General features: G+C 40.7%; 2 protein-coding genes across 3 annotated transcripts in view; one reads left to right on the forward strand and one right to left on the reverse strand.

Annotated features, from left to right (window-relative positions):
- Positions 1-10,890, reverse strand: part of KCNK10 (potassium two pore domain channel subfamily K member 10) — a 78,083-nt gene extending 67,193 nt beyond the window's left edge. The window contains exon 1 of the mRNA XM_064151268.1: positions 10,735-10,890. Within this exon, the coding sequence (XP_064007338.1) occupies positions 10,735-10,792 (58 nt within the window). The 5' untranslated portion in view covers positions 10,793-10,890. The remainder of the gene's footprint in view (positions 1-10,734) is intronic.
- Positions 10,891-20,146: 9,256 nt separating this feature from the next.
- The window catches only part of SPATA7 (spermatogenesis associated 7), a 34,077-nt gene continuing 28,924 nt past the window's right edge, over positions 20,147-25,299 (forward strand). For both annotated transcript variants that reach the window (XM_064151314.1, XM_064151320.1), the window contains exon 1: positions 20,147-20,355. In XM_064151314.1, coding sequence (XP_064007384.1) covers positions 20,316-20,355 — 40 coding nt within the window. In that variant the 5' untranslated portion in view covers positions 20,147-20,315. The remainder of the gene's footprint in view (positions 20,356-25,299) is intronic.

Here is a 25,299-nt window from a genome sequence, read left to right on the forward strand (position 1 = left end):
GGAGGAGGAGGGCTTTGGAAGGAATTCGCGGAGCCCCTCGGCACCGGTTTAAAAAAGGGGTGGGGAGAGACTGCAAGTCCCTTTGTAAGAGGTGGTGGCGGAGCGCCCTAGGGAGGAGGCAGGCTCCGACTGGTACTTACTGGGTATCCTTCCCTTGAGAAGGATGCAGGCTTGTTTGAAGGAGTTTGCAGCTGGAGACACGCTCGGCTAAGCTAGGAGCAGCAACGGCGGCGGTGGCAGCAGCAGCACATGGCAGGAGTACGGCAGCCTCCAGAGCCTCTGCAGCGCAGGGGGAGGGGAAGGGCAGGGGATCGTCCGAGCCCACTCAGGCTCTGGGGGACTAGGACTGCACACCGTGAAAGCCCGGGGTCTAAATGCTTCCCTTTCCGTCCCCGCTCCTCTCCACGCTGTGAACAGGGACAGACACCTCGCGTCAAGGCAAAGGCTGACACGGCAGAGCAGAAAGATGTGGCCAGGCTGCAGGGAAGGGGCAGGAGGCCTGAGAGAGAGCTTGGAGGCTTCTCGGAGCCCCCCTAAGCTCTCAGAGGGCTTCAGGGAAATAGAGAACACTTGGCTTTACCTTATGCAATCATCAGACACTCCGCTGCCTTCGACGTCTGCTTTTCCCTCCTCTCCCTCCTGCTCCAGGCTTTCCCGAAAACCCAAACCAGGCTGGTAACACCAAAAAGGTCTCCAGTTCCAATTACAATAGTGCCCCAGCTCCCCTCCCTTAGCTAGGAAAACAAAACCCTAGCCCCTCTCCTGGGGCCTGAAGGAAGACTGTGTGAGGTTAACCCTGTCCTGCCTCCTCCACTTCACAGTGGAAATCAACCTCGTGTGAAGGGAATCATTCATTGGGCATGGCTTAGGGGAGAGATTCATAAATTCATGTGGGTCGTAGCTCAGAGACCCACATTCAAATCAGTCCTGAGGTCAACAGCCAAGTCTTTCTGAATTTTCAAAAAAACATGGCTGTGACCTAAAGCTGGTGCCTGAGATAATTTGTCCCCTGCTTCTTGCCCTATACTTCGTTTTGCTCAACTACACCCGTCTGTCTTGCTTTCCTATCTGTTGCTCAGATGTTAGCTAACACTGTAAGACCAAAAGGAGAAATCTGCCCTAGTGGAAAGAAAAAAAAAAAAAAAAGAAGAAGAAGAAAAAGCAGTCTAAAAAGTGTGGCTTACCTCAGCCACACTGAGAGTTGGTACACTCTTTTCATATCCACGTTCAGAAGCTAAATAAACACATATATACATGCTTGTCCCCAGTCTTTGCTCAAACTCTAAATAGGAAGGGGAAATCACTATTTGTGAATTCACACCTGCATTTTGTAGTAGTGTGCAAAGTCTTCTAAAGCATTATGTAGTCTGAAGAAACTAAATGGAAGTAATGCAGCGAGTTTTCCTGGAGGGGGAGGTGCTGGGTATCTCTCCTTTCCCTAATCCAAGCACCCCTGTGGCTCTTGTTTTGTGTGGTACAGGAGGAGGCGGGAGAGGCTGTTCTAAGGCCAGACATGGTGAGAATGATAATAAGCCTGCTTAGTCAGATTTGAATCCGAGATGATTGCAATGATGATATCAGAAGAACAAGGTATTTCCTTTGCAAACAAAGCATGATGCATTCTGAACAGGCTTTGGGATTTCTGTCGACATTACTGCTGCAAACTGAAAGGAAAGAAAATTGAGGGTAGGCTTTGCAGTTGCGCTCTGTGATTTCTTGAATCGTGGTTGATAAGTCTTTTAAATTATTCCAATAACCAAAAAAGACTCCAAAGAAGGATTCTGAACCCCCAACAAGATCACCTATCAAATATGTATCTGTAAAGAGCTATCTATGTATTTATACACACACACACACACACATATATATAGCATGCATATACATGTACATAACCTTTCCTCAGCATTCAAAACAGTTTCCAATTTACTGGAATTTTCCTTTACCTTATTGGGGAAAATTAATATATAGACATATATTACATAGTTGTGTCACCCTAATCCAAGCACTACTTTGTCTTTGTGCCACAACTATCAGCAGCTAACTGATGAGGTGGCTGTCATGCCACAGACATCTGTCCCCTGAGAACTTACCTAAGACCACCAAACTCAAGCCACTGAGAGGCAAACAGTATTAATTTCCTGCTAACAGTACTAACAGTATAAAACTCCTGCTAACATAGTCTAGGGGTGATATCTTAAGGTACCAGAAACACATCCTGTCTAAATCAGAGGAATATTCATGTGGCCATGCAAATCCTTTACTATTAAACTGACCATAAGGAAACATCTCACAGTCATTTGACTTACAGTACCAATTACGTAGATAGCAACGACAAAATACCATATTCCTGTTTCTTGTCTCCTCCTAATGTTCTCATAGTCCCAAAAAGCATCTGTAAGCTCCACTTAAGTGTTTGCTCTAACTATATAGTTTAACAATCTTGTGGCAAATCGCTTGTGATCTGTCAGGTACACAAATACATGACATCGTGTAATTGTTTTGAAGTTTTTTATCATTATATGATCATGGAAATCTTCATCAATTATTTTCATACCTCAGACCTGCAGTTTTATCTACTGGGCCAATCTATTCCCAAGTAACTCATTTTAAATCAATGGGGTTACTCTAGAGATAGATATGGCACAATGAGCGCATCTTTCACTGACAGCACAGCTGTTGCATAGAAACCTAACTATTATCTTATGCAAATAAAAGGCCTCTCACTCCTCAGTGATGTTGAATTCTCATGATAGGGAGAACTGGTGCCTTGAAGCTATAATGGTTCAAGCTGTTACTCTGTCAACTTTTATAAGCTAAGTGGATTCAGTCATTTTTAATTTCAAAATTAAAGACCACCAAAAAAAATCTATCTATTTTACTACCTGCACAAGAATTTTCAGGGCTCCACTTAATATCAGCAGTTTATCAACCTGGTCTGCCTAAATCATTTCATTTAGGGCTCATTGTTCACACTTAATGCACTTAGAACTGCTGTTAGTTGAGAAGCACTGCCTTACAGGACTGGTCTTGTGCCAGGCACAACACAATAGACAAGAAGCTTTCTATTACAAGTAATCTCATTGAAAGAAAAATAAAATAACAAGTACTTTTTTATTGTTCATTCTAATATGGCATGAGTGACATAGAAGCTTTTTTTGATTAATTGAAAGAAAGCCATAGCAGAACAGATGGATAAATAGTTCCTATACCTACATAAGTCCGGTAAACAGGAATGGAAACTTCCCCAATAATAGGCAGAAATCAGCTGTAACTTGTAGGTTCTATTTCTTGGATGCACCAAAGAGATGACACATGGTTAGATGGAAGTCTAGATCAACTCTGTGTCATTACTTTGCAATATCCTTATTTGTGTATATTCAGTTTATGGTTAACTACATGGGTTTTTTTAAATCTAATATTTCTGACTGTGAAGTCATTCAGTTTATTGCCATAAGAGCACTGTTATTTACACTCAGACCAAAAGAACCAGAGAATAATCCAAGCAAAGTGCATCTTATTCTTTATAATCTGTTCACCCATCTTTTAACAGTATGAATTTGAACAAAACAAAGTGCACAGTCCTTTTGTAACTTTTCATTCTCTAGGAAGCCTTCGGTCTAGGTGGACATTTAAAGCCTTTTCTCTAGGATAATCTGAAAATCTTTTGTTCAGGTGGTTTCCAGAAGCTTCAGTATAGTTAGGAATCAAGAAGCAAACTAAGAATCAGGACTCTTATGTACTGGCTAGATGATCTCCAGTGTTTCCTTCCAACCCCTACCTTCCTGTGATTCTATGACTCTGTGACAAAGCAAACTATTATTTTTGTTGTCTTCTACTTCATTTCTTCACTGAAAGGGTTTTCAAAATATTTTACAAACAGCTGGAGGCTGTCTCAAGATCAGATCTTGTCCTTGTGGGTGACTTTAACCTGCCAGATATCTGCTGGGAACTTAATTCAGCAGAGAGGAGGCAGTCCAGGAGATTTCTAGAGTGCATGGAGGACAGCTTCATGACCCAGCTGTTAAGTGAGCCTACTAGGGGTCAAGCTCAGCTTGACCTGCTGCTCTCCAACAGAGAAGGGCTGGTAGGAGATGTGGCAGTGGGAGGCTGCCTGGGGTGTAGTGATCACGAGTTCGTGGCACTTGGTGCCATGGTCTAGCCTTGAGCTCTGTGGTAAAGGGTTGGACTTGATGATCTGTGAGGTCTCTTCCAACCCTGATGATACTGTGATACAAAAACTGGAACAGGCTGCCTAAGAAAGCGGTTGGATCACGGTTCCTGAAGGTATTTATAAGATGTGTAGACACAGTGCTAGGGAAACAATTTAGCAGCGGACTTGGTAGTGCTAGGTTAGTGGTTGGACTCAATGATTTTAAAGGTCTTTTCCCGCCTCAAAGATTCTATGATTCATGCAATTTCATACCACTTTTTAAGTCATAGCTTGCAGTGTTGTGTCTTGATTCATTCATAAATGAATCCACAGAACAGAAAATTCACTTATCATCAGAAATAGTTTCAATTAAATAAGTGAGTCTACCTGAGGCAACTACACCTCAGTAATAACCTTTGACAGGATGGTATCTTCTCAGATCTGACCTGTTTGAGTTACCATAGCACGCCTGCAGGTTTCTTTGACCAGTGACCTTTAGCAGAGTACACTACGGATCCTGCCTCTTGTATTTGAACACACCATTCATATCATCAGATCCAACTAAAGCATCCACTCTCTACAAGCCAGAACAGGATAAGGGCAGTTGATTCACAGTTAGTAATCATCTTCTCATCCTCATTTTCTTCCCCCCAGAAACCATTTCTCCTTAGCCAGACTCCAGCCTTCAGACATCCGTTATATCAGTCCCAGCAAGGGACTGATAGGACAACAAGGCCTATAGTGGAATAGTTCTACCCCCAAAAATTAAATGCACATTATTAGTGTAACAGTATATTGTAGCATATTTTTAAAGTAAAAAATCTGCAATAAATATTAACTTAAGCTACATAGTGCTGACTCTCTGTCTGAACCCACTTACATCTGTTTCACATTAGTTTAATTTTACTTCAGTACAATTACTCCTGAATCATAGTCATGGGAGAATCACAGTCTGGCTCTCATTTTTTTTCCATGATATCCCTGAACAATCCTCATAAGATCAAACGATGATATCCGACAAAAATAGCAAGCCTGATTAATAAAGCAAGCAAAAAAAAATCATTTTATAGCAGTACTGTTTTCTTCCATTATAATCTTTTATTTTCTACAATTTCTTACTACTTAATACCCTAACCTTAATGTTTTCCCTCAGAAGGGCAATAACTTTCTACTATATCAAACCGGAAATGCGGGGGTCAACTTTCGAAGACACCTAAGTTTCTCTGACACTGACATCAGTGTCAGTCACAACATTCCTTTCATACAGGCAGAAGTAACCCGTTCTGCTGGCGGCTCTCAGGACCCTGGACAGTGACGAACTGGCGGGCAGACCCCTGCCATCCTGCTGTCCACTCATCCACCAGACAGAAGCTGCGCGGACCCCTGTAAGTATCTGAAGGCTGGCCAGGAGCGGGGCGACAGGCTCTGCTCACTTGCTCCCTGGGATAGGACAAGGAGTAATGGGTCTAAGTTGCAGCAAAAGAGGTTCCACCTCAACACAAGGGGGAACTTCTTTACTGAAAGGGTCACAGAGCACTGGAACAAGCTCCCCAGGGAGGTCATGGATCATGGAGTCTTCTTCTCTAGAGAGGCCTGTCTGGATGTATTCCTCTGTGACCTGTGTTAGATAGTATTGTCCTGCTCTGGCAGGGGCATTGGTCTCAATGATATCCTTCGGTCCCTTCCAGCCCCTAATATCCTGTGATTCTGTGACCCCTGGGGCTGATTGTATGGAGGAAATCAGTCATGCCAGAAAACACAGGTATGAGCCTCCCTGTTGTATGAGCTTCCTGGCCCTATGTGACATCTTGGCCCGCCAAGGCAATGCAGCATCAGTGCAGTGACAACACAGACTTTGTGAAAGAACATAGCAACAGGCATAGAGGAAGAGTGGCACACAAAATATCCAGAGGGGAAAATAAGAAGCACCAAAGGGAAGTCAATATCGGGAATGTACTGACAGAAATATTGACAACCATGCTAATAATGAGGTAAAGAGGGAAAAAAGAAAAAGCCAAACACAAAACCATCACAACCAAGCCTGTGGTATAAATGAAAGACCTTGATACGAGAAGGGTAAGGATGAATGGGTGGGAGACAGCGTTTTTAGCCTGAAGGCAGAATGGTGGATAAACAAGTGGAACTCCTTAATGTACTACAGAAATATATTAAATCACACCTGGCCACATAGGAGTAATTCAAGTAGTGTGAAATTGCACTAATTCAATAGATCAAGGGAAATAGAGGCAAATAACTGTTTTATGTATTTGCTTGTTGCTTTAATACTTTTTTGTTTAATGCTTCCAGTTGTAAGAAATACACTTAGAAAGCCTCATACTTAGAACATGCAGAGATCCTGGGCAAGACTTCACATTATTTTCTGTATTGCTGCACAGCCTATCTCCTTCTCAATTTGCAGGAGTAGTAGAACTAATTCAGCAACATGGAAGAAAGCTTATTCTGTAGTCTGATTTTACTTCCAGCAGACATGACAGCAGCCTCATCAGTGAGCAGGGCAGTGACAGGGGTCATACAGACCAAAGACATTGAGGCATTGTCTTACCACCCATTTTACTGAGAACTTTCATCATTTCTTAGAATAAAATATTCCAGTATCTGCAGCTGTTCCTTTCAGTGTTTTTCAATGCAGACTACCATCCCAGCAGCCTATTAAATGTGGGGATTAATGCTGCTACAGAATCGTCAAAGAAGGTGGGAACAATCCACACAGACACCATTCACTGTGTCCAGTCCTCCTACAGCATTCAGTCTCACTTCTTTCTTTTCTAACCTGAGCAGCAAGGGAAGAAAAAAACTGTAATGAACATTTAAAGGGCTGACTACAACTCCTGCACTAATCAACATTACTTTTACAATACTTAGAAGATCTCTACTACTTTCTAAATTAGGTAACATATTTCTCATGTGGCTCATCTAGTAAGAAGCTGTTTCCAAAATGTGAAAGCAATGCTATTTAGTATGAAGTTGTGGGAAAATGGATGAGATGAGACTTCCTATTCAGTTTCACTCCCAGCACTCTTCCACACTTTCTCTCAACTTTGTAGCCCAGGACATGCATCTTCTCAGCCACACTGATGCAGAAGTTTTGTAACCAGTACTTCAGCCATTATTTGAAAGGCTAACACTATCAATTACCTGAGTCCTGTATCTGCATACTACTAGCACCTTCAGTGCTGGATGTCTCAAGGGAAAATGACTGCAAAATAGGATGACAATTCAAGTAAAATGGAATCAATAAATGATTGTGAAGAGTGGAGGTTATGTTCTGAGCATAAATTAGAAATTATTAGTATTAATTACATGAATAGTGTGCTAGGCACTTTAATAACAATTGGGAAAACAGCTTGTGACTGTCTTGATATACTAGCAATAAAAAAGTTGTCCCTGCATTTCTGAAGAAATGCCTAACAGCAGGTACATCCCAATTTGAGTTCCTACACAAATTATGCAACCACACACATTTAGACTTAAGCGAAAGAAACAAAACCACAATCCTCTGAGTAGAATAAAAAAGATTTGGTAAATCAATGAAAAAATATATTCATCCTAGCATACAATGTTCCTTTCTACAACAGCTGTTATTCTCCATTTCATTAACTGTTTCATAGTGTTTTGTGAGAAAAGATGTAATGGAATTATAAGAGTTTAAATGCAACATGGCAAGAGACTGCAGTGTTATTCACACATGACATACTCTTAGCAAAGTGAGAAGTTCACTGTGAATCAACCCATAGGCAGCGGTTTCTAACAGTGATCTGCTACAGCCAGTAGACCAATAGGTGATTTTAATTTCATTCTGCTACCCATGAAAATAAATATGTCACCATATATAATTATTATAAGACTACGGACTATGTGTTCTGGAAATATAAATGCAATGAAGAGGGCATGTGAACAGAGAACTGTATTGAGATAACATCTGTACGCTGAACAATGGGAAAATGTAATGCACATTAACTTCCCAAGCTAATGGTTGTATGTTGTCTACAGGCAGCCTCCTTTACACATTTACATTTTAAATGCAGGAACCAAATCCTACAGCTCTGAAACAGTAGCAGTTACCTCTGTATAGAATACACAGAAAAGCCTTGAGAACTTCTATTTAAAAGGAACAACATAAACCACTAGATATTATTTACATCTCTAAGCTGTATTTGTCTATAACAATCTCATACGGTAGTTTTGATCTTATGATAAAAAACAATGTAATGCAGGTAATCTCTAGTTCCCTGAGGCTTCATACAGTTGTTGGATGGTCAGATCAAAATTACTCATATTTCAAAATGCATGTACAGCTCAGATAAGCTTTCTGGGGTTGTAACTTTTTCTTATTACAAAGTTTCACAAGGCCATCTATTAAGGGAAAGAAACCTATTTCATTTAGAACACTTCTTTAAAATACTAGATAGTATTGGGGATTGATGACTGCTTTACTATAGAAGCTGTTAGCCAAAGCTTTCAAAAGTCACAAGTGATTTCTATCCCCAGTGGAACACCTTGGAAAAAAAAAACCAGTTATCAGACAGTGCTGAGTATTCACTTAAAAAAAATGATGCCACTTTAAAACACCTCCAGTTGACCATTCAAAAATCCAGCAATCCAAAACAATTAGCTCTGATCTATAGTTATAAATCACTATAGCACAAATTCCCAAAGGTATTCAGGCAAGCAGCTCTAAGTCAATGACAGTTAGAAACCTAAATGTCTTGTGAATCTGATTATAAGCACACACCACCAAATCCATCAGTACTGTAATCACACTAATGGAATCAAAGAAGAAAAGAATTTAGCAGAGAACTACACTGACAAGCATTTTAAGCAAAGGAAGGTGATAGAATAAGTAAAGATTCTGCTACCACCATAACTAGCTAAATGCACAGACAGTGGTAAAAATGGCCTCTGTTACAGAGTTTGGCACTGCGAAAGGGTACATTTATGGTGCAAGTTTTCTGAATGTCAAGTTGGAACTCAGAGCAGATATCTTGACAGAAATTTGACTCTACTAACATTAGGTGCTGTTAAATATATAAACAGTCATGGAAGTTTGCTATGACAGGTCCTTGCTAGATGGATCAATAACTTGCCTTTGTCAATGACTCCACTTGATATTCCAAGGAGAAATAAGAGACCTAATCCTAATTTCTTTAGCATCTTCCAGATGTGTGTCTCAAAATACTTTACTAGCGAAAGGGAATCATGGAAACTTTCTAGAATAAGTATTATTATGGCCATTTACAGATGAAAGAACTGGTATATAGAATGGCCTGGCATCTCATCTAATTTCATGAGAATCATGAATACAGTGAAAAATTAAATGAGATTTTTCAAAGCCAAACCACTTAGAGAAAAATGGTAACTTTATGATATAAGAAACCAGAATGATATACTAAAAGTTATTGTTGTTAAAGAAACAATCTAAGACTCAAGACATACACAAATCTGTTACTACCATTTAACTTGGTAAAAATACATGTCTTATTACAGCAATTTATTCCATACAAAATCGTGCATAAAAGCACCCTCCCTCTCAATTATCACAGATGCCAGTAACTTATGCATGCTAGCTATGTGGGGTATCAGCATTTCATACTACTTTCTGGCAATACAGCACCATCTTTTATTTATAATAAATACCTCATTATCTGTCATGCTTTGGAACACCATAATGCATTTTGCTTCTAGATAAAGACGTGCAGTCAAGATGTACTACAGAAAAGTTGGGATCATGTAATTTCCCCATTTCTAGTAGAAAGTTCACTGAGGCACTGCAATCAGTACTCAGACTGCGAGGAACCCTAAACTAAGTAAGGTGATAATTAGTATGTCATTCTTCAACAGTTTTTTTCTGCTTCAAAGCTGTGGCATCTTCATGACAAATATGACCTGGTTTGGTTCTCCTTCACTCTGATTTAGGATGGAAATTTGAAGTGGAGGATTTGTTTATGCAATGACCACAAAACAACAGGTTTTGAGATACAGTGAATAAGTACTTTGTGCATGAAAATTCTCAAAGATTGTGGCTGGTTGTCCCAAAATTTTCCAGAATTAATGCTATTTCAGTTTTGACTTTAGGAATTATGCCATTAAAACAAACATCTGGTTTTGGCCTACTTTATCCTCCACCATGACATACATTATTCATTAAATAATGTTACGAATAAAGGGCAGTCAACTTCCTTTTGTTAGTAGTAAATTCTGATTCATGCATAGTGGTAGGAGGAAATCCAGCTGCTGCAAACGCTGGAGACGCAACACCCTGACAACCCATAGCATCTTTAGAGATAGAGAGGATGTCATGGGAACTGAAAAAAGTAAACCAATATAGCTACATGTTTAATTATTTTGGAAAAATAAGTTTTAAGATCAGTAACACTGCAGCGGCCACTACACAGCAAACAGGAGCTAATTACCACTAATTTTCAAATGAAAATAAAATTATCAGTAGCCACAACAACAACAAAAAAACAAACAAAAAAAACCCCAAATAAACTAACAAAAAAAAAAAAAAGGGCAGCCTAGCTCTATTTTCAAAAAAAATAAAATTAGAGTCATTTTTTTCTTACACACTGTCCTCGTAGGGCATAAATCCTGCCGGGCAGGTTTAACCCGGACTCTCGTCATCCTGTCCGGAGCAAGTAGATGAGCAAACAACAAGGGTTTTGCCCCAGCAAAGCCTCGAGGGCTAGGGGCCTCAGCACCTTATGTCAGGTGTCTTGTGCTGCCCTCAATGTCCCTGCGTAGTCAAAGGAGGCAGGAAGCTTTGAATTCATTGGCCAGAACAAGGGTGCTACTGCCTATTGGCCAGTTTGATTTCAAAATCAAGTATATAAAGGGGGATGCTTTAAAAACCATGTCTTTCTACTTTAGCCTTTTCTACACTAGCCTTTCTGCGCTGTACCTTTGTCTGCACGGAGCCTCTGCTCGTTAGCGACTCGTTAGCAGGCGGCCACGTGTGTAGCTCACACCGGCCAGCTTAGCAGCATCTCTTTCCTCCTCTGCCTGAAGTATTTGTATTTTACCCCGGGGTCATCGCGAGTTTGAAAGCATCTTTCATACAGGAGACGTACTCGGGACCAAAGGCCTCGTGAGTATATGCTGGACTGAATGCCAAGATTTCATAGGCATTAGTTAGAAGTTTTCCAAGTTCTGATTGTTTAAACTGTTTAATTCTCTGTAATTGCTTCCTGTCGACTGAAAATCTAAAGAATCTTAGGGAATTTTCCCGATTTTTAATATTAATAATAAAAATGAATAGTCATACAGAAAAGAAATGTCATAATTCACAACTGATTATTACTTTCTGATACACAAAGAAAAAACATCAGAATTGATGTGGCTGAGCTACCACCATTCCCATTTGCACTTTGTAAGTCAAACACTTTTGCTACTGTCTCAACTTTTACTAAAAGAATACATTTTTCTTCAGTCATTTCCACAGCAGCAAGGAAAAGATACCTGTGTATCTGCAAATCTAGACACAACAACCTTGCAGGGAGCCTTGCATTTACCTCCGCTTTGTTTTATCCAAGTCTTCTTTATTCTCAGACATTTTATTCCATCTAAAAAATTGCTCGTGTTGTAATTCCAAGAACAGTTGAGACTAAAGCTTGTATTAAGCTTTAATCAATCAAGTAACTTGTGTCATATTTCTACCTCTTCAATTCCTAGACTTATTAGCAAACATCACTAAGAACCAAATTACTACACCTCCTTTGAAGTGAATAGAAATTCCTTCCCCATAATTTCTGCTGAATGGAAGAACTTGCTAATATTTTCTAACTCATGTTATTAATGTGTGAGTTACTGGGTACTTACTGAAGAGCATGTGCTGTCTTATGGTAGTGAAGTGTCACAGCCCTTCACAGATGAAAGTGATGACATTGGTCCTCATTGGTCACTAGCTTTTATAGTTCTGAGAAAATTGGAAAAAAAATTGTATGAGGGAGAGGAACATGACTGGCTACCAAGCTCAAAGCGATACTGAAAAAAGTAAAACTCAACGTAGTATCTGTAATCCAGTCACAAGTCTGCTAGTTTAACCTCAACACTCTTCAAGGACCTAACAGTGCCTGAAGGGGCCCGCAAAGAGGTGGATTGAGACTGTTCATGAACGCATCTAGTGACAGGACAATGTGCAATGGTTTCGAACTTGAGAAGAGTAGATTTAGCTTGGGTGTTAGGAACAAGTTCTTTCCCAAGAGGGTGGTAGAACACTGGAACAGATTGCCCAAGGAGGTGTTTGAGGGCCCATACTCAAGGTGAGGCTTGACAGGGCTCTAGGCAACCTGATCTAGTTGAGGATGTCCCCACTTACTAGAGAGGGAGTTGGACTAGATGACCTTTAGAGGTCTCTTCCAACCCAAACCATTCTATGGTGTATTTGAAAGGAAGCAGAAACCAAGGACATGTGCAAGTAATTAGCAAATGCAATTAAACCTAATGCATTTTACCTAACAAATGCAAGCTGAAGGGTTCTTTAGAAGCACTGAGCTAAAAGGGAGACAAAACAGGCTTTACTGATATGTAATGTACAGAGACTGGAGAGAGATGATGAACCTAGAAGACTAATCTTGGAGACTTTTGATACTTTTACAGTACATCTAGTGAAATAACTGTGCATATGTATAATGTATGGGATGTAGGAATGGCAGAAATTGGAAGCTATTGCCAATACTAAGATAGAATACATTGTAATTTTGAAAGTATATAACAATACTGCAAATCTATGTTGTGCAGGTTAGAACACAAATAGTACTAGTAGTACCAAGTGTAAAGACATGCATTGAAGATAAAAGAATTGTTATTATGAACAGTAGGTGGCATAGGAAGAAAGAGGCATAGGAATATTAACTGAGCGTGGGAAGTCTGGAAAATAAAATTCATATCAATAAGGTAAATGTTTCTAGGACAGTTCTTTCTAGAATATATAAATAAAAACATGAACAGAGAGAATTAGAGTTTTAACTTCTGAAAAGTGAGTAGAAGAGCACAAGACTGAGTTGTGCTGGTTTGAGGTTAATTGGAGTATTTTAATGAGAGAAATTAAATTATTGGCTGTGAAAAGAAAATAGTGATGTCTATATTACTCACTGGTTTTGCTGAGGAATGTAAATCATCAAAATATAAAATAAAGGGCACTTCACTTCTTTGCTCTGTGTCTGGCTGCATCTTGCCTTAACTCCTCTGCATGAAACCTATGTAACCTGATCTAACCATTTCCTCATAACTCCTTCTCAGCTTTTGACATCTCACCTCAGATTTCTGCAAAAGTAGTCACATGAGCTGTACAGAGCTTTATCTGATTATTTCTGAGATAAGGGGTGGGGTGGAAAGGAGGGTGGTTGGTTGGGAGCCCTCCTGGGCAGTCTAGCTGTTCAATATTACTTCTAACTTGTATGTAATTGTAAATATTGTGTATATATGTTTGTAAACTTGTGCTATGCTGTAAAATATAGTTTCATCCTTAACTTCAGCTGTCTGAGTTAGCCTGATGAGCCTCAAGGCAGGGGGAAATTCTCAAACCACCATATAAGTATACACTGATCATTAATTTAAGGGCTTCTAGACATCTAAGGAATTGAATTTTTGAGCAAAATGTCAGAGAGCTTCAAAAATAAAAGCATGTGACTTTTAAGACAGTGATTGAACATCTTATGAAAGAGATTTATATGATAATGTTTTCTGCCATTACAGAAACCAGTGCAACACAAAACTTCCCTCTGTGCTATTCCCGTTTTTTCCTTTACTTCTTCATGGCATAACTGATTTGCTTACTGAGAGCAAATTCAACCCTTACTAGTCTTGAGTGGAGTTACAATATTGCATTATAAATATTCATGTTTAATATTAAAAACTATTTGCCCTACTGGGTTCTGTGCAATTAGATTAGGAATAAATATTGCTTTTGTTTAGGTCTCATGCATATAATGTCATCTGCATTTTGATATTTATTATTCAAAGGACACATGTCATTTCTCTTTCTATTGATGCAGAGTGCAAAAAGTCTCATCCCAAAAATGCAGACAAGTGCACTAACTCAAAATGTCTCCATTTTTATCACAGTATCACAGTATAACCAAGGTTGGAAGAGACCTCACAGATCATCAAGTCCAACCCTTTACCACAGTGCCCAAGGCTAGACCATGGCACCAAGTGCCACATCCAACCTTGCCTTGAACTGCCCCAGGGACGACGACTCCACCACCTCCCACTATGAATCATATTAAGGTGATTTGGACTGCAACTTACTCAGCACCCAAACTGGTGTACGCAAGGTCTCACAAGACACTAACGAAACTAGAAACAGAACTGACCATCCTGACTCTTGGGCATGTGAAACATTCATCAAACTGACATCCCTTTTTTTTTTCTGATACATGCAACATGTTAATGAAAAAAAAAATCAGATTTCAAAACAGTACAATTCTAAATGTGAACATGGATATTCCTGAAGTTTTATGATGTCAGTAACAACACCAATTTGGTAATTAGTGCAAGTGTTTCCTTGGAATATAACTTTCAGCTGATGGGAAGTCCTAGACAATGCAACAGAAAATACTCATGGCAATTCTTCCTAATATTGTGTGCGTATGGGTGTGTGAATAAAATAATTCTGCAGAAAAAAATACTCTTAGAGGATTTCATTGCAATAGTTAAACTTTACACATTCTGCTTGGAATCTTGCCATTTTCTTGCTCATTGCTTTATTTCACACGCAGTTCCAAGCAGTTAACATGATCAAAATTGTTATCACTTATGAAACATGGAATTCAAGAGATTTTTTGTTTTCTTAATCTTCCAGTATGGATAAACATATAGGCAATGTCATTACAGTGTCTTTTTAAAGCAAAATAAAACCTCCAAGCTCTTCCAGATAGGAATTTCAGCCTATTTCTAGTAAAACTGTATTTCACATTAATGTAGATATTGAACTGTTACGAATTATGCAAAATTAATCAATATTTTTTTTGTCTGGGGAAGATTGTCAATAGCTATGAAATTTGTTTATTAACATTAAATCTCACTAGAAAACTTATTTACAATGTTCAAAATGCATTTTTTGGATACTCATACACACAGGGAGCAGGCAAAACTAGACACTTTAAGAAATAACTGGCAAATGCAAACATTAGAAATGGAAAGAGGTTCTTAGTTTCAATTATACTTCTTGCCCACCAGGGTACTTGAGAAGCTCCTTTCTGCTACTAAGGCAGAAAGGCACAACAGAATCTAGTTAGATAATTTCTTAGAGAAAGGCTTTGAATATTTACTCACAAAAATTAGCCTCCAACTCACAGGGCTAGCTACAGCTTTACACAGCACTTTCAGGGAGTTCTGTCGATGCCTTGTCAGCCACTGAGGCATCTGGTTCTTCCCAGGCTTCACAGGATGCTGGGGAAAGGAGGCAGATGATCTCTGACCTTATCTTGGCCCCTCTGGACATTCTGTGTGTCTCTTCCAGGGCTTCTTGTCTTGGCAGGTGTAGGCAGTATGCAATGAGGCATTGAGGCATAACACTGCCATAAGCAGAGAGCAATGGCAGCTAGCAGCAAGCAAGCATGAATACAACAGTGGAGCATGTTGTGTTACCCGCTCATCTCTTTATCAATATAGCCCAAGCCTAATGGGCATCTGGACATGGAAGAGCCAGTCAGAATGTCAGTTAGCTGAGCCTGACCATATTAGGTGAAGCCATAGGCTTGCTTTACCCAAATTTGGGGAAAATGTAGGCCTTGCATGAGGCAGGCATAAGCCAAGTGTATGTACCTTGTTCACCACAGGATGTAAACAGGAGCAAAACAAGTGTGGGCAAGCTAGGGTCCTTAGACTCAGTGGTTCCAGGTTCTTTGTCCTCTTTCCCACACTTGCTTCTCCCGGTAGCAGAAGGAGGGAGAGCAGAAAAACATGCCTGGGCAAGTCAGGACATGTGTAAGCCTGTTTAGGCCTACCACAACATGAATGTGTATTAATGTGCTGTGGAAATTCTAAAGCTGCCTTTGAGAACTCCCCTTCTTGACCTTGATAAAGGTGAAGGAACTATCTGTGGCACACAGGATCCCATTTGTTCAAGTATGTGTGTGGATTAATACACTGCTAGGCAAGCCTCAAGTAGTAGTAGCTGTGTAGAAGGTGGAGGAGCCACACAAATGGCACACTGACACTCTCCAGTGTCTGCCACAGGCTGGGTGGACATAGGTGATCCATTGCAGCCTAAAAAAGAAGAGTTTTGTTTGATCTAATGGAGTTGCATCATTTATATGTGCCTGAGTCCTTATTTTCTGATATTGACTAAAATATTAAGAATGTTTTCATCCTGTTTCTCATTAATTACTATGAGTAAGCATTTGATGTGACACAATAGCTAAGTCTATTAAAAGTATATCTTATGGTCTGGACAACTGAGTTATGTCATTGACATCTTTTTTTTTTTTCCCTTTAAAGTTCCAATATATCTTGCATGTGAAAAACTGTCCTTTATTAGGGCTAACTGCTGAGGGGTGTTATCTTTATTTTACCTGAACTGTTTCTATCACTGAGAAAGGTGCAATAATATTTCAAGACTGTACTTGATTTTAAATAAAGAATATGCAGCAAACATGAGGGAGAAGAGAACCTGTTACTCTTCCTGGGAAAATATGCTTTTTAAAAACCCAACAACCTAACAAAAAAACAAAACAGAACTACTATTTCAGCAGTCAAGCGTTCTTTCCCCTCACACTACCAGCCTCAGAACTACTGCAATATTTTTATACAAGAATTTCCTAAATAGGTAGCAAAGCAACCTGTTCAGACAGTCTGTTTAAACACATTTAGAAAGCACTGTCTCTTATCATCTTCCAGGGAAACATTTGGCTTTCCATGTAGTCATAGAGAAATGGATTGCAAAGTTAATGGTCCAAATGTGCTGGCTGGGGATTGCTGCAAGCACCAATGAGTGGCTTAGAATGCTGACATCTCAACTCAAGGTCAGGTGAAAAACCCACACTGAGAAAGGAAACTGGATATAAAAACTCAGTTAAACATGGGAGGTTATTTCCATCATAAAGCACAAAGTGTGATGAATTTAGGGGTTTCCTAGAATACTCTGTGAATATTTTGTGCAGATCTGTCTGTTGCAATGTTTTCTGACTGCAGTCTGCAGTTGTGTGTTAAATATAACTGTAAGGGAAAGGAAGCATGAAACAAAATCAGTGGTTTGAAATCAGCAGACTCTCCAAAAACCTGCACGTTTGAACTTTATATATAAACTATGTTTTCCAAGAAATCCAAATTCATTCAAATACACCATTCTGACATTTTAAACAGATCTCTGTTGCACATGAGCAGATAACTGTTTGAGGTCCTGCCAGACATGGTCTTTTTCAGAGGAAACTTGTCCTGTCTCTGAGCTAATCATGTAGAAGGATGTGGGCATCATATGTGTATATATATGTGTGTGCTTTCACAGGCCAAAGGTTCATAAGTCAGAGCAATTAGAAATACACAGAAATTTAGTATACTTTACCATTGCAGGTCAAACATTTTGGAGACAGGATGTTTCCAAGTTGCTGTAGCCGCTGATTGAGAAGTAACTAGTGAATATTGCTGCATTTCTTCAGCGTTGCCTAGGAACCAGAGAAACAGTTGTGGTCTGTTTCTAAAACGGTCACTTACATTTGAAAGTTTTAATACCAAATGATGAAAAAATTATATAGGAACAACAGAGAGGAGTCTATGAGAAATCTGTCACTGTCATTTGGGTTAGACAGAGCAGCCTACTTACTGCATGTTGGGCACTACACACTGAGAATTTGGGAACCTGAAACTCAGAATCTGGATAATGAAGCAATGTAAAAAGTATAAAAATATTACTATGAGCAACATATGTAACAACAAAAAAAAATCTGTAGCATGATCTCTACAGCCAAAGACTATTACAGCTAACAGTTAAGGTATCGCAAAGAGGTGAGAATCTCAGACTAATATTCTCTCTAGAATCTGCAGATATCTGAAATGGAAACAGCTTTAAGAGGTCTCTTCCAACCTGGTTGATTCTATGGCCCTGAATACCTCCAGGGAAGGAGCAGCCACAACTTCCTGGGGCAACCTGTGCCAGTGTCGCATGATTCTATGATTTATCTCTGCCTCTACAATCTACAGATATAACTGTTTGGATTATACCAAAGTCTAAACTAGAGATGCTGAAACACAAGAACTATGGAAGTCCTTTCCTCAGATCTCTAATTTTGTATGCAACAGAAGGTGTGCCTCAGAGAGAAAAAAAAAAAAAACCACAGTCAAATGGAAAAAAATATGTTCAGTTTGGGACTTTGTGGATTTGTAGGCCTTGTAAGGAGGAGTGAGAGGATCAGATACACTCCACGTACCCTACCCTCACATCCAAGAGACACGAGAGGAAATCACAGAATGACAGTGTTAGGAGTTGGAAGGGACTTCTGGAGATCGTCTAGACCAACCCCTCTGCTAAAGCAAGTTTACTTTGAGCAGGCTGCATAGGAGTGCATCCTGCCATTTTTGGAGTATCCACAGAGAAGGAGACTTCACAACTCTCTGGGCAGCCTGTTCCAGTGCTTCATTGCCCTCAAAGTACAGAAATTTGTCCTTATGTTCAGAAAGAACTTGCAGCATTCCAGTATCACAGTATCACCAAGGTTGGAAGAGACCTCACAGATCATCAAGTCCAACCCTTTACCACAGAGCTCAAGGCCAGACCATGGCACCAAGTGCCACGTCCAGTCCTGCCTTGAACAGCTCCAGGGACGGCGACTCCACCACCTCCCCGGGCAGCCCATTCCAGTGTCCAATGACTCTCTCAGTGAAGAACTTTCTCCTCACCTCAAGCCTAAATTTCCCCTGGCGCAGCTTGAGGCTGTGTCCTCCTGTTCTGGTGCTGGCCACCTGAGAGAAGAGAGCAACCTCCTCTTGGCTACAACCACCCCTCAGGTAGTTGTAGACAGCAATAAGGTCTCCCCTGAGCCTCCTCTTCTCCAGAATAAACAATGTGTGTATGTATACATTGTCCTTTGTCCTGTCACCAGGCACCAGTGAAACTATGAACTGAGGCCACATCCAAATACTGCATACTGCTAATGGCAATTATCTAAAGTTGTAAAGGAAATCACAGGCTGACCACCAACAGCTAGGAGTTAGTAAAGCATTTCATCTCACATTCAATAGTCAATTACTGGAAAGTTTTCTTTAGTACTCCTAGAATCTACGTAAGGTACTGAGGTAGACTTCAAGCAGCATGAAGCACTTGCATGACTTACTGGGAGCCTTGAACAAGGTGAAAGTCAGGAAGAAGATGGATTTTCAAATACTATCCCGTTCTGAACTGTAGTCAAACTGTTTTTCCTAACGTATAAGTAACAGTATTAAATCACACAAAACAGCACTGTGCTTAGTCTGTAAGTAATAATCTTTTCTAGAGGGTAAAGGGGAATGTCCCTCTATCTCGGACAGCACGTAGCCTTTTTTTGAGCTGTCAGCCCGTGGAGATGACTGCAGTGTCCTTCCCTGGCCGATCAGTGAGTGAAAGCTCACAAGAAACGGTTTTCTGGCAAAAAACCTGCGAGGTTTCACACTGAGAAATACGCCAACCTGCCTGACAAAAACTAAATACGCGTGCACCAGCGATGGGATCAAATGCTGCTTTTCGGAAGGTTACTGGTTCAATTCTAAAGTGTTTCTTATTTCGAAGGACACTGAGAATTAATGCCATCAGTGTAAGTCACTGTGAATGCTTTAGGCTCTCAATTTGCCGCTTGGTCCTCTGTAACATGAGCGATTTGCCTCAAATCACTCTCTGGCGCCCATTATTCTTCCACTTCCTCTCGAGTTAGAACAAACAGGCACCTTTCACTGAGGCAAAGCTTTCGCTCGGCTGTAATGAAGAACCACTTCGGGGCCAAGGCTGAGGGATAAGAGGGCACCGGCAGCGCCTTGCGCCTCCTCCACCTCGCCAATCCCTACGGCGAGACGCGGAAGCCGAGGGCTGAGGCGGAGAGGCTGCCGCCCGCGTCCCCGTGGCCGTGGCAACGCCGGAGGCGCCGAACGAGGCCTCGGCGGGCCAGGCCCCGCGCCCCGCCCCGCCCCAGCTCCCGCTCGCGGCGGAGAATGAGTTGGAGCGGGCCGGGCCGGGAGGATGGGGCTGAGGATGGAGAGCGGCAGCAGGCGGAGCCAAGGTAAGGGGGAATCGATGGTGGCTCTGCGGCGAAGCAGGGGGCGCGGGAGGCGGCGGGGTGAAGGCTGCCTTCCTGCCGTGTCCTTGCTGGACGCGGGGGTGCCGGCCGCGGCCCGTCTTCCTGCGCGGGGATGGGGGTAGGCAGTGCCTCCCGCTCCCTGCCGGCGTGTGCCGGCGGGCATGGCAGTACGGCAGCCTAGGGGACGGGCGTGCAGCCGGCCCGGAGCTGCCGGGCCCACCGGAGACGCCGTGGCTTTTGCAGCCGGCGCTGCAGGGTGCTCGGGCTTGCTGCTCTCATACTCGACTACCCTTAGATGCGCCACGCTGTTTGTGACGCCTGGGGAGCTGTGGCCGGGACTGGGCTGTGCGGCAGCGCTGCTGTGCCGTTCGTGCGGTGTTGAAAACGGCGAAACGCAGCCGCTTGCTCTCAGCGAGCGAGGCTTGAGAGCCGGAGCTGTGAAAGATTACATATAAAATGTGCGAAAGGTTATAAAAGGTTAGAATCTCTAGGAACCTAACCTTAAATTGTCCAGTTTGCAGACACGTATGCGTATGCATTTTAACAGCAATGATGAATGTTTCGGGCCGCCGGTATCAGCCGCTTCATTTTCAAGGCCTAAATTTCTCGGCCGTTGGGAGTCAACTTTTTTTCCAGAGCTGGTATTCACGGACTGTAGTGGATTTTACCCTGTGTGTAGAACATCGCTTACATGGTGTTTGGATGTAAATCCAAGAGATTTTTTTTTTGTTTGGTAGGTTTTTTTATGCAAGTATAATTGAGAAATAAAAGACTTAGAAGCTTTGAAGCTCTTCTAAAGTGATTCCTTACCCAGATTTCAACAGCTGTGGACTGCTCTTGTGCCCTGTACCTATGAATAGTCTTGTGGGCACTTGTTATTAATGTTAAAAAGAGGCATAAACTTTCAGCAATGTTTGTGTGAGCCAACTCTGGCTCTTGGAAAATATCTAAAAGATCTGCGCTAGGTGACATGCATGATGTAAAACAGTGGTAGGAATTACTCAGTGCTGTGCTGTAATGTCAGAGGCATATGTAGCTGCAGAAGTTCAGGTCTTCTGAAATAACATTATGCTTTCATGTTGTCTCTCTGTGTCACTTCCAGTCTTTGGAGACAGTGATAAATGTCGCTTCAGAAGATGTCTGATACTAGGGTTTGAACGTGAATTCTAGTCCTACGTAAGAATCTGAAATTTAGAACAAAATGTAGTATCTTGTGCATTCAATTTTTACACTTTCTCATGTAGCACCACAGCAATTTTGTTACACAGAATCACAAATATATCTTTTTTCTGCCTATTCTTATTCTCAAAATATTTAAGTCGATCAGAAAGCATGCTGATTGCTTTGTTGACCGTAAAATGAACATAGAAGGAGCAGAAGATCCAGATTTCGTTCAGATTGCAGCGAAGTCTGTGCATGACTCCTCATTTACAAAACAAACAGAGTTCAAAAGTAGAAAAGACTAAATGTATTTCTGTTTATATGGGAACCTACTGCTTGTCTGTGTAGGAAATAATCACAGAGTCGGTAGTATGTGAAATGAGCAGCCCAATGTCCAGTTTCATAGACAGGCAAAAAGGATCTTTATAGGCACCAGGGATTAGCACAGGCGGAGATACTAATTCCTTGTGGCGAGCTAACCTAGAAATCTCTGTCTGAGCAACCTTGACAGAACAGCCATTCAATTGCTTGCAGACAGTTTGTGAAAGAGGCAGAACACATTGTATTTGTGGTTTCTCTGTATGATAATTTTATTCACACACTGGCTATCCAAGACAACACAGAAGAGTGGGATACTCTGTTTCATGTCCTAGTGTATTCTGTTCAGAGTTTCTTGTTTGGGCCTGGCATCATCATTGTAAAGAGACAACCAAATTTTTATACTTGTTATGTATCAGGATTCTTTCTTTGTCTAGTGAGAGCAGAGAGCAAAAACTTAAAAATATCTATCTATATAATATAGATTGGACTATATAGAATCATAGAATCATAGAATCAACCAGGTTGGAAGAGACCTCCAAGATCATCCAGTCCAACCTATCACCCTGCCCTATCCAATCAACTAGACCATGGCACTAAGTATTTGGATGTAGATCTATTCAAAGTTTAAATAAGGCTGAGATTTTTCTGCTATAAAAATACTGAAAAATTAATGCATTATGATTTTGTGAATTCCAGGTATAAAACTCAAATTAATTTATTTCTTATAGTGATTTCAGGAGTTGGTTAATACAATCACAGTATGACCTCAACTAATCTGAATACTGTAACTCTAAACCAGCTTTGTCATCTAAATCCAGACTTCTCACTGGGCTGGTTAATTTCCACAGGCAGTGACTGACACATACCTGAACAGCAAAAAAATCATAATGCTTATTGTTAACCAATGACACATATTTATGCCACTGTTAGGGTACAACAATGGGCAAGTTGTCATCATTGCTGCATGGAGGTTACTGTTAGGTTTAGGCAGTTTGCACAAGCTTCAAAGATGCTAAAATAAAATGGAAATACTTTGCATGTTTGCAGAGAGCACTAACAGGTAGCTTCCTTATTGGCACAGGTTGTGTGCTAACAAAAGAGGTCTTTTTTTTCCAATATATATTGAAGAATCTCTATGTAGTGTATGCAGACATCTAGATGTATACAGTTGGTCAGTTTGACACTAAATATTGAATTGCCTTGAAAATGCATGTGGTTGACATAAGATTGATCTGCTTATAGCAGTAAAATCCAGCATGTACATTTGCTCGTGAGCTAGTTCTAGCACCCTTGAGTAGCAGCACTGTTATTACACCATATGTTAGCATATGGTCCTGGCTTATGCTGTGCCAACTTGGACAGGCAACTATCTAGTGAACTCAGGTTATTAACCATTTAAGCTGTAAGCTTCTAAAGTGTGATATGAGTATTGCCTGTTGTACACATACCACTTAAAAGTAGCGTAAGGATGCTTCTGGAACACTATCCCTCACATACCTTTCAGAACTGTAAATGGCTGATGCCTCTGCTAAATCTATAGTGGTGCCACTCAAGCAGATGATGAGGGGAATGATGCAAATTCATTTGCTTCTGTCTGCAGTTTGAACCACAAAATGTGCTGCTAACAAACAGTGGTTTGTTTCTGCTTTTTAAGTATGAATAGAACGATAACCTGCATCCAGAACTTTCCTTTCTGGTTGTGTGAAGCTTATAGATAGGAAAATTGTAACAAGCATTTTTCAATAACTGCTTAATCAAATAAGACTCGGCATATTTTGATGCTCCTGTATACAGCTTTTGCAGTAGATTCCTTAAATACATCAAAATGGGTTTTGACTGGAAATAGAATTTTGGTTGAATGTTTGTTATTTATGCAGAGGACTGTTAGATTATTAGTCATAAAGGACACAGAGACCTAACTCTTAGGCATTAAGAGAAGGTGTAAAGAAGAGCTTTTGTGTAATCCAGCATAGTAAGTGTATAAATAGCACCCACCTAATTAACAGCTTAGGACATTATGTATGGTACATATGTCAGGAAGTGACTGCATTCAATATATTTTGCTTCTGACACAAATGATCCCATGCAAGATTCCAATGGAACATTTAGGACTTTATTTTTAAAATTTGATATTATAGCTTCTTGGAGCTTTATTAATCAAATTTTACATCAGAAAACAACTATAGTTTGAACTCTGGTGGATTCCGTCATTTATTAAGAAAACTTAAATGTGATTCTGTTAAAGTCATCTTTACTTCTAAACCTTTATAGTCTCAAAATTGATTGGAGATTTTTTATCAGTGAAACCAGAAATGGGTCCAGGATGCTTGCTTCTATTTGACTTGCATGAACAAGAAAAAAATACAGCTGTGATTATGAAGTGTTTAGTTTTACCTCACTGTAACTTTGAAATAAAATGTAGGAGTGGGACTTGGTGGAAACAACCATATGGACACCCAGATCCATGAGAATGAGGGATGGAAGCACATCATACCAACCTTTGACTCATGGTGAGATGGCAGGCTGAGCCCTTGCAGCCCATGGAGATCAATGGTGGGGCAGAATGCTACAGCTTGTGGAGGAAGACCCTAGCCTGGAGCAGAGGACTGGTTCTGAAGAAGGCCACAAGTCTGAGGAAAGCTCATGTTGGAGCAGTCCATCCCTGGAAGGATTGCAGACTGCTTGAAAAGATCTATGCTGTAGAAGTTTGTGGAGGACTGCTGTCTGTGGGAGTGACAACATGTTGTAGCAGGGGAGGACTGTGAGGAGTTTCCCTCCGAGGAGAAAGTGACAGAAACAACTTGGAACATGCTGGTGCTGACTGCAGACCCTCTTCCCTCACTCTTTTGCTGCTGAGGGGGAAGAGGTAGCAGAGCTGGGCCCAAGAATAAGGAGGGGAGGGAAGGTGAATTTGAGATCCAGTTGTATTTATCACTGCTTTACTCTGATCCAATTGGTGAATTGGTGGTGATTTTGTTTAAATTAAATTGATTTTGTTTCTGCACATGAAATCTGTCTGTTGCCCATGACTATAACTGGTGAGTGAGTTCTCCTGGTCCTTGAGCCTTTTGGTGAACTTTCTGCTTGCCATCCCACTTTTTAGCTTGAAGATTTCTTTAATTGAAGTTGTTATAAAGTATACTCTTTGCCAGGGTAGAACCTCTATAATTCAAGTAGGTATTACAAAAAAATGTTTAATGTAAAGTTTTTCCTGGCAAGGAAATGGTCTAAACAGCAAGAAGATGTGATTTGTTAATAGCATAAAAGCTTTCAGCATGTCCTAGTGGGGCTGCAACCCTGACTATTTAAGGGCATCCTAAAATCTGAGCAGTCAGAAACATTTGTCATTTAAGTTCCTCCATTTCCTGGAAAATGGTTCAATATTCTAATAGCCTAGATATTTCCTAGGGGCTTCAGAGATTCCTGTGAAAGAACTAAGTATTG

This window comes from Pogoniulus pusillus, chromosome 1 (assembly GCF_015220805.1).
Source record: "Pogoniulus pusillus isolate bPogPus1 chromosome 1, bPogPus1.pri, whole genome shotgun sequence".
NCBI classification, from domain to species: Eukaryota; Metazoa; Chordata; class Aves; order Piciformes; family Lybiidae; genus Pogoniulus; species Pogoniulus pusillus.